We start from the raw sequence: 14,689 nt of genomic DNA on the forward strand, positions 1-14,689 counted from the left end.
AAAAAGATAAAACTAGTGGTTAGTTCACTAAGGAAAACGCTAGATGGCGTTAGCCGCCGCCCAATCTAAAGGGTAGAGCCACATTTATCCATCCATTCATCCATCCAGCTGTTGCTAGCACTTCGGCCGCTTCTACCGACGATTTTTTCGATCTCAGTAGTGCAGACGACTCGAGTGAGGACATTTGAGCTCCGACGATGAAACTCCAGACCAGACGCCTCAGACTTCGACAAGTATTATCAGGTAAGTTTCGTTTTTGACTTCGCGCTGCATGTAAAGAGAAAACGCACTTAATATTTGACGACAACGGTACCCTTTCTTTGCTTAGGGTCTCAACAACGTACGGCAAGGATGTCCTGCCAAATGCAGCACGCCGTATCATGTTTTCACCCGCAAGACAGCCTGGTGGCTGGTGCCCATCTTGCAGCAGCGCTACGGAGTGACGTGCGTCGCTTCTCAAGGGCGCTTGATTTTTCCCTCTTGTTTTTTACGACAGGAGTACTCCAGACGTTATGTGATAACACAAACAAATACGCCTGGATGCATATTTTGGACAGGCAAACCTACGCTCGCCGGGACGGCTCCTGGGACGAGGTAATGCCACTTGAGATGCTGACGCTCATCGGACTTATCCTCTACACGGGTGTCGTTGATGTACCATGGCTCTACATGTACTGGCGGACGGCGGGAATATTTTCAGGCCTTCTCCCACCAATTATTATGAAACGGGACCGATTCTTTGCGCTGTTAGCTTTCCTGTGCGTAGGGGACCCGGAAGATTTTGCGGCTGCAGCATCTGATAGGAAGACTTGGAGGGCGTCATGGCTCCTGCGACACATAAATCTGCAATCACGAAGTTTGTTTCAACCACATCGCAACCTTGCGGTCGATTAACGCATGGTGAAATCAAAAGCCAGGTCAGAAATCAGGCAGTACATTCGGGACAAAGTGACGAAATTTGGATATAAGCTGTGGGTGCTGGCGGATTCGAATACCAGCCGTGTACACTGGAAAACGTGAGGTACCAGGACCCTATGGATTGGCGTTTGACGTTGTGACTCGGCTTTGCACATAGTATCTTCATCAGGAATATAAAATGTTTATGAATAACTTTTATATGTCGGCAAAATTATTCGAACACCTCATTGAGCACAAGACGCTTGCCTATGGGACCACTCGCAAAGATCGTCGGGGCTTCCCTAAAGAATTGAAGAATGCTGCGTGAGAACGAAGGGCCCAGCATGGGGATGTTCGCTGGATTCGGGAAGGCAACATCCTTTTCATGCAATGGAAGGATCGACGTTCTGTGTGTCTGATGAGCACGATGCCCACAGCAAATAAACATGTTGCTGCTATAAGGAGAGAGAAAAGGGGAGGTCAGTAAGTTATGAATACCATAAATAGGCCCCTTCTTGTTCATGAGTACAACACCTAAAGCTCGGCGTGGACAAATCTGATCAAATAATTGCCACGTACAACGTACTCAGAAAAGTGCGTACGTTGGTGGAAAACCCTGTTTTTTCATGCCTTGGACATTGCGTGCGTTAACAGTTAAGAGAATCCAAATGTCGAAGAACTATTCAGAAATAGGAACTTTGACCAAATTGGCATTCAGAGTAGAATTGATTCAACAGATATTTCAATAGGATGAAGTTTCTCAAGGACACTCCCCTTTCTCACCCCCCTTCTCCCCTCTAGATCCTTTTCGGCACCAGCTGAAAAGAATGGAAAAGAGAAGGAACTGCAAGCTCTGCTATGAAAAAACAAAAACGCAAAATAGAACAAACGTATTCTCCTTGACCTGTAAAATTTACCTTTGCTTCCTGCCTTCATAAGACTGTTTTGTCGAGTGGCACAGTCGTCGGGGCCAGTAGGTTAATGAGCCAAAAAAAATCGACATGCTGTACTGGATTTATGTTTATACTAGAATGATAGCCAAGAGAACTAGTAACAATTTGTATATTTCATGTTTCTCAAAATAATTTTATCACTCTCTTTATTCACTAACTTGTGAAGTGCTTGTATAATTTGTGCATTTTTTTATTTAACAATTAAATTTTCCAATTCTATAAGTTTTATACCAAAGTGTTTTATATGTATGAAAAGCCGAATCAATAAGCTACCATTTCATATATTACTATGCTATATGTTTCTTTTTTGTTTTCAAGAGTAATAAATTTTTTTGTGAAAGCACAAAAAAAGTGCCGTTTTTCCGCCGTAGCGAAGAGTTAAGCCAAAAAAGCTTTTTATATCCAAAAATTTATTAGGTACATTCATAGTACTACATCTATGGCACGACTACTAATTTACTTTGTTATAACTGCTGCTTTGTTATATCTGAGTTTGTTATTATTAAGGTTTTAGTTACATCAGAATTATGACATGTACGGAATCATCAGTTACATGACATCATCTTGGTGCTCAAGCACTCTTTATTCATGGATCCCAAATTGGTATGCCATAACATGTGTGTATAAGAAACATAAATGACCGATCATAGCATGACAATCGCGTCATGCATATCATGTGTGTCTCGATTGACATTGCACATCTTGCTTGCAGGCCATTTCACTAACTTGTTACAGTAGACCCTCAGTGGACTGATATCTAAACAGAACTGCTTCTTAAATCGAACTAGCTCTAACACGATGGGCTTCAAACCACCCCTACTCATCTTCTCTAAAAGAAACTCCTGTTAAGCTGAACATAATTTTCCTCGTTCCTTGGGAGCTTCTTTAATTAACCCATATCATATACCAAAATTGGCATGGCATGTGTCCGTATAATAAATATACATCACAGGTCATGCATGGTAAATGCCAGAATATATGTTCAGTTAGCATGGTACATGCGTAACAAGTATGCAATAGTGAACATGTCATGACATGAATGCTTTGATTAGTCTCAAAGCATCAACAATGCAATCTATGCAGCTTCTTACTGACTGCTTCACATTACATTGATTCATGGTGCGTTGGGTCTGCCATATATTTTGTTGTTTTTTTACAGTGAAAGCTGTATATGGCTAGGGGAAATGAAAATCCGTCCGGCAGCAGTGTCACAATTGGTCTCCATTGACTGTGTTATCACTTGCGTCGTTCCCAGTGTCGCACTCAAGAACGCACGCTATTGGCTGCATTGTGAGTGATGTCCATCCGGTCGCAACTGTAGCGCCGAGCGCGTGTCATGGGTAAGTGTCCCTTGGCGACAAAGATGGCGATGAACTTAGAGAAGATTAGTAAAGGCGCGAGCACGCACACTGTACCGCGAGGCCCGAGCGCGTGACCGAAACTGTGATTGGTACTCGAGTAGTGATGAGCTGGCATAGTCGATGCCGGCTTGCAAGGGGGAGGTCGCATTGCCAGCAAGCGCACTTGTGATGGGAGCGCCAGGACAGCGACTCGGCAACTTGTGACGTGGGCGTCCTGAGAAGTAGACCGAGCCTTCAGCCTGCTTCAAGGGAGACTGCTTGAGATGCAGCAGCCAGACACAGCAAGCGTCGATGTTCCTAGCACCAGCCTCTTTCGAAGCAAGCCGCCGAAGACAGTCCCCAGGTGGCCACGTCAGCGTGCAGCACCGGGTGTCGCCTACGGCCGCTACGCCCAACCACCGAAACATCCACCACGTCAGCAACGGCGTCAGATGATGATTACAATGAAAGAGGAGCTTGCGGCGGTGGAAACGGCAACGTTTACCGAGATCGTCGAGACAAGGACCCGACACAACCAACGGGGACATTGACGAGCAGCGCGTCAGTTACAAGTAAGGCGACGAGAAGCACCATGAGAAGCGCTTAGGTGGTAGTGATGTTGGACGATATTTAGGACAGTCTAGTTTGTAAAGGAATTTCTTTGCATGTTGAGATTGGAGTTAATTCTGTTGGTTCTATACATTTTTTGTGTATATTTGTAGAGTGTCGCGAGTGTTTATTAAATGATTTTTTTTTTTTTTATTAAGGAGAGTCTTGTCTCGGTCCATTGCCCGCAGCAGTAGCCCATGATCCGTGACAGCACGCAACAGTTTCTCCTGGCACCTTCCACATGGGTATGCAATGAACAACTCGAAGAGCACCGAAAGTAGAAACGTGAGAGAGCTCACATTCACTGGGCCAATGGTGCCATCCAGGCACAAAAACAGGCCCGGAAGGCCGAGTGCAGGCACCAACTGCATACCAATGATCCGGCAGCCTTCCAAGCCGCGCTAAATCGCGAAAGGGAATGCAAGCGCCGGTGGCGGGTGGATCCTACAAACGTCGCTGAGTTTGCTCGCGATGTCAAACGCTTGCAACAACACTGTGTTGTGGCGTCAATGTAATGATTACGGGAGCGCGTTTGCCAGGGTGAACGCCCGCTTTCGAGTGAGAGTTTCTCCAGTGGCACATTGACTTCAGCTGCGACGTCTGTGACCGCCTGTGATTCGAGAACAATCATTGTGACTAACGCATTTTACCGCTCATTACACTCCTCTATGACCGTGCACATGCGAGGCACAATGTGCGGCATATGAAATAAACACTGTGGTAAATCCAAGCCATACATGTGTCTAGCTTCATTAAGAAGCACAAAAATGTAACCAATAATTGTGAATGGTTTCAGTGCCACGATGGGTTGAAGCCCTGGACGAACACCGGGGCCACATGTTTCGGCTTTTGCTGGTTAACCGTTCGTACAGAGTGCTTGGGCAGTGATTTTTATAAGAAAGATTCAAGACACGCTCGCATTTCCAAGATCAAATTGTACAGAGGCTTCATCATATCTGCACTATTTGAGGAAAAATAATTTTTATGCAGTGCTGCGTACACTGTGATACTGTCCTCAAACACATTGAGTCACTAGAACAAGACCACATACGAATACCAGTAGGAATAATCTATTAATTATTTATCAATATATGTTGAACATCCAATTAACTTCGTGCAAATGTGTCGCTGCATAGCACTGCAGTGTTGTACCATCTTGAGAGATAAGTTTCCGTTCGGTGTTGTGTTTGTGTGAAGCCATGTAGGTATTTTATTGACTCTGCACCACACATTTTCTCGCAGAAGTCTATTCACAATTTGCAACTGCTCCAAATGCAGACCAGTTCTGTAGTTTCATAATTATTTTCTCCTGTATCGACTCTTCGACTTGAATTTTTTTACAGGACCTTTGCTCTTGACCAGACCCATCTGTACTTTTTCCTTGTAGGAAGGCCTAATAAAAGAAAGAAAAAAAGGGAAAATGTTGCTCAAGGTTCCATCAACAGGGCTATCGAAGCAGATAAGCCCGCACTAAATAGTCATGAAAGTAAGCAATCTCTAATACTCACACCCACATGCACAAAAAAATTGCATATTCACTGAATTTGCTCAGAAGAGATGTATCCTGATGTTATGCAACAATCTCTCATGTAAATTTGTTTTTTTTAACGGAGCTGTTACGAGCTAGTTTTCAGCAAAGCACTGAGTGCTTGAACCGAAAACTCCTTGTACCACCTAGAGAGCAGTCTTGTATTTCAAGGCATAAGGTGTAACCTCTTGAACCCTCTGTGGAGTGGTGGAAAAAACTAATGCATCAGAAAGCAAAGCCACCGCATAAAAAAAAAGTGTCTGAACACTGTGCTAAGCACCCATGTTAACAGAATGTGAATAAATAATTAATACAAATGAGTAATACCCATGGTGCAAAACAAAGCTAGGAAGAGAAGGCTATCCACTAAGTTGTCATTGACTTTGGTGACGGTGAAAGCCCTCTGCTGGAAAACATGTATCGCTGCCATCGGGAGTTATAGTCATCAGGACAATTACTCCTTTGCGAAAATTTCATGCCTAACATGCGTTTCACCATGCTGTTTGCACGGCCCCTACCACAATGCAGCATGTTCAGAAAGCACTGCTGATCGGCAGCCAAGGCTCCTGAAAACACATGAGGCAAACATTATAGTGCAGCCCGTGCGTGGCCTGAAATTTACAATTAATTCTCGAAAGCAGGCTAGCAATCAAACCACTACCACGCGACATGCATCCACAGTGCTATGAACATCAACGTACAGCACAGGCCTAGGCTCGCGACAAATACTCGGACACTGAGGGCGCCTTCTTTGTCAATGTGGCTGGACCAGTGAACAGCAAATATACAGCAAGCATAATTCATCAAGAAAAACAGGTTGATTATATATCAGCCCAAGACAGGCACAACCAGCACGGAAAAAGCACAAATTGCCCTCACCATACAAAACCCTTAGTCTACCTTTATTCCAACAGCCTACCGGAATTTCTGTAAAGGCCACATTGGCCTCATGGTGCACCAAACCCTCAAGCAGCCATCATCCCCACACTCAGAGGGTGAATGAAAGCAGCCGATATCGATAGCCGACCACTGCGGAGATAGAGACAGTGAGCTTGTCAACAGCCAAGCTGAAGAATTAATCGTCCAGATCTCCGATCCCGGCATATCGCACCCACCCTCGGCTATACGTATGAACTCACTTAACCTCACCGTCTTGTAGCTCGTCACACACGACATCAACCAGGATGCTTGAACGAGGGGGCAACGTGATTATGTCGGCTGAAACACGAAACGTGCCGAGATGGCTGTCATAAGGTTTTTTTGCTGCTTTGCCTGTCGAGAGCATCACGGTGCGCTGTCGGAGGTCAATTATAGCACCTATTCAGGTAAAAAGTTGATGCCTAGAATGAGATCTTGGAAGCATTCGGGAAGTATGAGGCAGCTGCAGAGACATGTGCGTCCGCGAATGCCGACTCTAGCCGTGCACATACCGAGAGGGGTGATGACGTGCCCACCGGCTGTACAGATTTGTATTCTGTACAACGGCACAGCAACTTTCTTAAGATGCGTCACCAGTTTTCTGCTCATGATGGAGTAGTCAGCCCTTGTGTCTAATAAAGCACTAGCATCGTGGCGGCCCTCGAGCGCTACTGTTATGTCCAGGGAAAGTAGGCTTTCTGATTCAGAAGCTGACATCGTCGAATCGCTCCTGGTACCTACTCATGTCGATGAAAGCCCTTGCTCGTAACATTTATCAGCGGCCCCGCCCCCGAAAATCGCTGTCGTTAGTTTTCCCACCTAGAGCTGAGCGATCGCGTTGGCGCCGCCCCTGGGTAGTTCGAGACACTTGAAGAAGACCTTCTTGGAGGCAATGATCGTGACTTGTGCCGCGGGGGCAGTGACATGCGCTGCTAGGACAGGTATTCCTCGATCGCTCTGGGTCTTTCGCCAAATCTTGGCCTGGGCGAGTCGACGGCGGAAGCCTGAAGTTCGGGGTGGCGGTACTGGCATTCGCCGTATACATGTCTGGCTTCGCCACAGTGGTAGCACAGTGACCGCCTGTCCTATGTGCGCCATATGTCCAACTTCTGCGGGAGGAGCTGCCGATTCTCGAAATGCTGGACTGGTTGAACTTATGCAAGTGCATCGCAGGGTGTAGGGTGTACGAGGCGGTGCGGAGGGGCGTAACAACTCGCAGCTTTTGCGTATGATGCAAGAGGCACGTAACAGCTCACAGCCTTGTGCACGGCGAGGCTCCGTCGGTATAGGCAGGAAAGCATCGCTGGAAAGTGGGACTTGCAGAGCCTGCTGTACTTCGCTCCTGATGAGCCTGGAAATGGATCCCGCAGCAGGTGGAGGCGGGCAGTGAATCTTTTGCAGCTCGTCACCTACCACTGATCGGATGAGGTCGCAGAGAGCTTCGAGACTGATGTTACTTTCCGCAACTCCAATCTGGTCCACCGGCGAAGCAGCATTGACACTATCGTACACAGCCGATCGCTGCTGCAGCATGTTTTCCATCATCATAGCTTCAGGTAAAAACTCTGCCACAGTTTTTGGGGGACTTCGAACGAGACCAGTAAAGAGCTGCTCGTTAACTTCTCGCATTAGATGCCGCAACTTCTTGTCTTCTGCCATACCTGGGTCAGCGTGACGAAAAAGGCTAGTCATGTCCTCCACGTACATCATCACGCTTTCGTTTGGCATTTGAATGCGTGATTGAATTGCCCGCTCCACTCGTTCGTGGCGATGGGGGTCAGCGTAACTTGCCAGCAGCTGACGGCAAACCACCGTCCACGACAAGAAGGATTCGCGGATCTCGAACCAAGTACGACCGCCATCCTTAAGGCTGAAGTATACATTCCGCAGCTTGTTGGCGTCGGTCCACTCGTTGAAAGCTGCAGCGCGTTGAAAGTTAGCCAACCAGTCCACGACATCCTTAAAAATGGGCCGCGGAACACCTTCGGCACTCCTGCTTCTGCAGCTTGCAATTAGCCGTCGGAGTATTTTCGTACCGCTCTGACGTAGTGCAGTTGACGTCATCTCCTGTAGGTTCACGCTCGGGAGACAATCCTCGGATTCTCCGGCTGGCCCGGTGGACAGGTGTCACGACTACAGGTATAGGGCTACCAGGAGGCGTTTGGATCATTGGCTGGGAATACCAGCGACTTTAGCAGTTGTCGCGTGTGAGAAAGAGGGACTTTAGGCAAGGAATACCGCATCGTCGCAGAGACGCAGGTCAGTGACGCGACACAATCAAAAAGCCTCAGTGAGAGCACGCGCTGTCCCAAAATGTCTTCCTCGTTTGTTTCTCCTGGATGTGGGCTCGTGCTCGCAGCAGTTCATGGCCAGGAAGAAATATACATAAATTAAAGTGTTCTTGCCCCCTCGTCGATCTTCCAACCACCGTACTATTCAGTCCTCTCAGCCCACCCACTCGTACGAAAGAAGAAAAAAAGCGCTTAAACCGTGTGACAAATACCTGTAACTCCGCTCATACTTCGCTGATTCAAAACATTTTTGCAGCGATCGATTTATGAGGCAATGAGCTTTTTTAATGAAGCTTAATAATTACTTCAAAAAATGTTGCCGGGCCCTCGCAAGGGGCTGCTGAAACGCTAATCAACAAGACACGGATGCTTCCCAAAAACAGCATTCTGGGTAGCGTTACAGAACCTACACAGAAGCTCTATGCTTGCAAATCCCTTAGACGACTTCTACGGGAAGTTGCGCCGGTCAGTTTCGTTAGTCACCAACATTTGCAGAGTGGAATGATGCTGAATTTTCTTGACTCTTTTCAAATCAGTCTGTACCATTACTGATGTGAGAAGCTTTCCGAGGCAAGTTTACAACACAAAGACCACTTTTTTTTCCCCTTCCGTTACCCCTCCAGCTACATACCCATAACGGAATTTCTTGACAGCCTTCCGGCTGGTGTCCACAAGTTCTGCATCGAAGCCTTTGCGTTTCTTGGCACTTTTCTTCCCTTTGGCTGCAATGATAAACATGTAAGTGGCATGAAATATTGAACGAAAATGTCTCACATCGTGTTCATATCTGCAGCCCAATATCGCTAACTACAGCGCACTCACGTGGATGTGTTTTTGAGCCGTCATCCTCGGTGACGGCCCGTATGCGCTTAGGTTTCTTTGCCCTCTTGGCCAGGCGTGCCTGGTACTGAGCTGTTTTCTCGAGCTCCCTCGAGACACGATCTTCGGCCTGCATAAGATAGGGGAAATTAGCCAAATTTACCTAACTATGCCTATGCTGCCTGCTGTGTGGCCTAATGCAATTGAGCAACACAGTTTAAGAGAGCATGCAATGACACTTTTACGGATGCAAGCATGAAATAGCTACTTAAAGGGACACTAAAGTCAAATAACAATTTATGTCAGGGTGAAAGCTCAATGTACGACAACATCTAAAAGGACACTATTATCAACAACAGTGCTCTACTTACCAAGAAATTAAGGTGAATGCACAAGAACACATGCGCCGCAGTAGGACATTTTCAAAATGATCCTGATGACATCAGACGAACCGTCTACAATTAATCAATAGTAATCGATCTGGTTGCACTAAATCAAGAATCTTCCGTGCATGAAGAGACACAATAAAATCCTGCTTGTTCGTTTGTTTGATTTATGAAAAAAAGAACTGCCAGACGTTACTATGGGGAATGGCACGAGTGATTCGAAAATTCTATTTTCACGTAGTTACACTGGACAGATGGTGCCATCTAGCAGGGCACAGTTAAACCAAAAACGTCTGCGATCTCGGAACCAATAGCGGAAAATTGATCAAAGGCCGTTGTTGCTGCTGAGGCTAATGCTGCTTTCGGTCTGCAGCTACTAGCGCAGTAAAGCCGGGCAACGTTGCGCACGACAACAGTGACGCGAGTCGGTCCTGTCGGTCCGCTTCTTGAGGTGGGCGATTTTAAGTGTGCTACCTCAATGCGAACCACTGAAACGTGATTTTATTTCGAAATAGGCCCTTCCTTGGCACAAAATTAACACTACAAGGTTTCTGGACCGCTTATTTCAAAAATCAACTTCTACTTGATAGTTGCCTTTAGTGTCCCTTTAAAACAAGAGAGAAGCTGATTAATTGTGAGTTTTTAAAAGAAGAAAAAACCGAAGTCATTTGTTTCGCGAGAAAGACCAGAAAACATCAATAGCGCATCAAAGCTTTCCCAGCATCAATTCCCTCTTTAATCACTTGAAATATTAGCACTGTTGTACCACGCCCCTCATAAAGTATCTAGTTTGGCTGAGAAACACGTTTCATTTCAATTTTCGTTTTTTAACTGGGCAGAGAAGAGCTTAGCTCCAAGCCTGCTCCTTCAATGCTACTCAAGAAAGGAATCATGCTAGACACACATTAGCACAAAACATCAGTAAAAGGTTATAAGCATATTGATTAGCTGCTTTTGGTTCTGTGCACTGTTATGCCAAATTTCTATTTCTTAAAGTGGGTATTCATTCTGGTAGTGTGGATGTAACGAAATTTTGCTGGCAAGCAAGAGGTAGGTGGCTGGTTCACTGCCTAACCATCACTGGTACATCTTGAAATGCCGAGAGTATTTTCAGCAATCACTAGTTTGCTTAGCCAGATACGTATGTGAACATGCTTAGTATCACACATTGTATTGAACGAGCACTGACACAAAATTTTGAAGGCAAGACAATGAGTGAGATATATTTGTGTGGAGAAATAAACAACATTTACGAAATATAAACGGCAAATATAGCCTAGAACATAATTAGAATCGATTTCAAAGTGTATGCCACGCGCCTGAGTGAGATGCAGAGCACCTCGCAGTGCCAATATCAAGGCAGTATCAATGTAAACATACCTACGTCTCGAGTTTATGCTTGCTGGTTGCTGGCACGCGCCTTGTGCTTGCACTACCTGCGATTCCTTTCTCCACGGCTGCGGCTTTGTATGTGCAGGCTGTCAGTGCAGCCCCCGCTCTCCCGCACAGCACCCAACGTCATCATTTTGCATTGTCACACAGCCAGCTATGGTTACCCTGACACTAGAACTGCTCCTGCTATTTCAGTGCTCTTTGAAACCAAAACTGCGACTGGGCACTCTAAAGAAGTCTCTAAATAAACAACCGCCATGAACTTATGCAAATGAGGTTTCCAGCCATGACAAGTGGTTCATGAGCTACATATTTTGACAAAAAAGAAATCAAGGTGCAAAATTTTTGCGTCGTGCCCCTCCAAGGAAGCCAAGCAGGACCATATTAATCTAATATTCCACTCTGATTTGCATCTCAAATCCTATGTAGTTCCAAACAATAAATGAATAAGTCATCAAGAGAGACCAACTACCCGTACTCTGTAAGATTAGCACCAGCCACCGACCAAAATGATCAAGTGCCATGCAGCAATTGTGCTGCCATATTGTCCCACACTATGCTCTCCTAATGCAGTACACTAAAGATGATAAAATTGCAACCTGTTCTTCCACTGAGAACACTGTTACACCAACACTCACATTCTGAGCGCGTGGAGGTATCTTCAACTTCTTGAGGGTGTGCTTGCTGTGCTTTCCGAGCTTGAGTTGCACTGAAAGATGGTTCACAGAGCTCACAAAAAAGCACACAGTGTTTACAAGACAGGCCCATTACACCGTACATAGCAGTTAAAGTCTGCTGGCAATTAGTCATCTGCTTCTTCAACAATCTGATAGTAGCAGTCTTCATCACATTCACTCACATCACAACCAAACATAAGCATTAAAGCTCATGTTAAGGCTTAGCAGTATGTAGCTAGTAAAAAGCAACATGAATTAGCTCAGTTTAAAAAAAAGCAAGTGTAGTGGAGCACACGCACCAACGCGTATGCGCCTTCGGAAGACAACAAAAAGCCCGTGCTCTGATTGCACTCTGATTGGTTACGAGAATACTACCTAATGTATCACATAAAAACAGAGAAGATAATTTAAGCAATGAACAATACTGGGAAAAAAATGAAGAGCCCACAAGACAATAAATGTAATAAAAGCAGGCAGCATTAAACATACGAGCACATTTTTTTCAATTTTAACCAACTTCTTGTTCTTCAAGTACTACTACAGAGTTAGTCACTCATATTGCAGCACCTCCTGTGTGAACAGTACCCTATATACATTACAACTTATTATGAAAACTTCAGAAAACTTTTGACAGCCCACCAAAATTATCTTACACCAGTGTCACATGGTCACTTTTTATTGCGACCTAGCCTGATATGAATCAAATTTTTGCGATTCTGATTGGCTCTTCATGCGAGCTGCAGAAGGTAGAGCCAATCAATGTTGAGAAATTTGATCTCGATGGGGCTTAATAGCGATCACCAGTACCAACGTGTGACACATCATCAGAAATTACACACGATCGGAAGTTACTCAGAGCCACGTGACCAGATAAGTACATGCCGTGCAATTCACACTGCTAGCCAAGTAGTTAAAGATACACCTCCAAAAAACAATTCCATCCTTGATGAGAGAATACAGAATTAAACATCTTTAAACCACCACAACTGAGAAACAACAGTAGACGAGTCACCTTGCTCACGAAACTTTTCTTTGGGCGTCTGGAACCACGAGCGCTGCGGCTCGTTGGCATTAGCCTTTTTGTTGACGAGCTCAGATGCCTTTTCAACCTCTTTCTCAATGACTCCCAGCTCCTTCTCGGCCTTCTCCTCCTGCAGGATGCTCTCGATCTCTTGCTCAAGGCCAGCTATCTTCTCCCGAAAGTGGGCCACCACATCTGGACAAGAGTGTAAAAATAAGGAAATGCACTGGTACAGCACAACTCAGTCATAGGATTGAAACTGAATGAATCCAATGTGGCACTTCTTTAGCCTTTCAAAAATTACTGCACATTGTATTTATTTTTCTATTTATTTCTTGCTTTGCTATCAAGCGCAAAGAGTCACATGCTGCCGACTGAACAGCCATGAAGGCTATTAACAGTGCTAACTAACACTGACGGGTTTGCAAGCATTCACTTAACACCGGATAAAGTAGACGAGAGAACGAATGCCATCGTAGTTAAATAGGCAGAGCATTGGGCACATTATACGAAGGTTGCAGGTTCAGCCCCTGCCTGCAGCAAGCTGTCTTTACGTCCACTTTAGTGTCTTCACATATATTATAAATGCTACAATACACTTGAGAACAGTACAATTACCCATCCCTATACTTTCCTTAGCATCATAATATATTGGTTTTCATTTAAGTCAGCATCAAAAAGAAATGAGCCCCTTATGGTTTCCCTTTTTTTGTTGAACTTTGCATAGAACACCAATGCGATGACAAGGCACTTGACAAATGTTCACTTCATTACCAGCGAACTTATGTCCACTGCAGAATGAACACCCCTTCCAATGATCCTTCTCTGCTGTTGCAATGAAACAAAAATTCAGCTTCGGTTAATTATTTTTTTTTTATGTTGACATAAAATCTCAACTGGTACCCTATGAATTCACCAAACACATTATTTTGATCCTGAAGTTATTCTTGAATAATTCAAAATTAGCCGATTACCCCGCACATGCCCGACCTGAGGGGTTACCAGAGTAATTCTTATGTAGGAATACAGTCAAACTCTGCTACAACGAACGCCGCGTCAACGAAATTTCCGCTACAACGAAAAATTCACGGTTCCCTGTCGAGAGTCACTGCATAAATATTGTCCCCACAACGACACACTTTTTCTTCTGCCGTCCTGCTTCAACAGAATTTCACATTCCAGGCTCAGATGTTATTGCTATACAGTAAACACAGTCCTTATCATTTTGATGCATTTTCAGAACTTGAAAATACGTTGACGAAGTCTAAAACGCGTGTTGGCACCACCAGAAACCGCCGCTATTCAGCAAGTATGGATGCCACCATTGCTCGATAGCGATGGCAATGAGACTGCCCTGCTTTTGCCGCTGGCTTGCTTTTGAGCCGCAGACGATCCGAAGCTGAAGCTCAGTTCATGGTTTTCTTTCACGTAGCTATGTGGAACGATGCCTTTTTTGATGCCAATGTGTATCATTTTGTTCACGCTTGGCCACTGTCGTAACTAATCAGAGCAGCTTTTCGTTAGCATTATCAACAAAATCAACTAGCCACGAGTGGTGGATGATAAGAATGGCATAGAATCACAATGATTACTCGAACAATGATTACTTACAATGATTGCTCGAACATTTACTCGATTTAAACACATCACTTTTTCTTCATTTTGAGAAAATTCATTGAAAAATTTACATATGAGCTTTGAGTTCACCACAGCAACATTCACTCATATGAGTGAAGCAAATATGGTAGAGAGGAATTCTTATAGGGTTAGGCTCACTCCATGTACAATTCTTGGGGCTTCACATTTGCATGGCATGCGATCACATAGTCCTGACAGCACTCAGCAAACACATTATAAA

The 14,689-nt window shown here is 44.9% G+C and overlaps 1 protein-coding gene across 1 annotated transcript in view; it reads right to left on the reverse strand.

Annotated features, from left to right (window-relative positions):
* Positions 1–4,980: 4,980 nt before the first annotated feature.
* Positions 4,981–14,689, reverse strand: part of LOC119187335 (putative ATP-dependent RNA helicase DDX27) — a 34,927-nt gene continuing 25,218 nt past the window's right edge. The window contains exons 14-18 of the mRNA XM_075887563.1: positions 12,823–13,026; positions 11,772–11,842; positions 9,359–9,485; positions 9,168–9,258; positions 4,981–5,192 (exon numbers count right to left, since the gene is read on the reverse strand). Coding sequence (XP_075743678.1) covers positions 5,099–5,192; positions 9,168–9,258; positions 9,359–9,485; positions 11,772–11,842; positions 12,823–13,026 — 587 coding nt within the window. The 3' untranslated portion in view covers positions 4,981–5,098. The remainder of the gene's footprint in view (positions 5,193–9,167; positions 9,259–9,358; positions 9,486–11,771; positions 11,843–12,822; positions 13,027–14,689) is intronic.

Source organism: Rhipicephalus microplus, chromosome 1 (genome assembly GCF_043290135.1).
Source record: "Rhipicephalus microplus isolate Deutch F79 chromosome 1, USDA_Rmic, whole genome shotgun sequence".
NCBI lineage: Eukaryota > Metazoa > Arthropoda > Arachnida > Ixodida > Ixodidae > Rhipicephalus > Rhipicephalus microplus.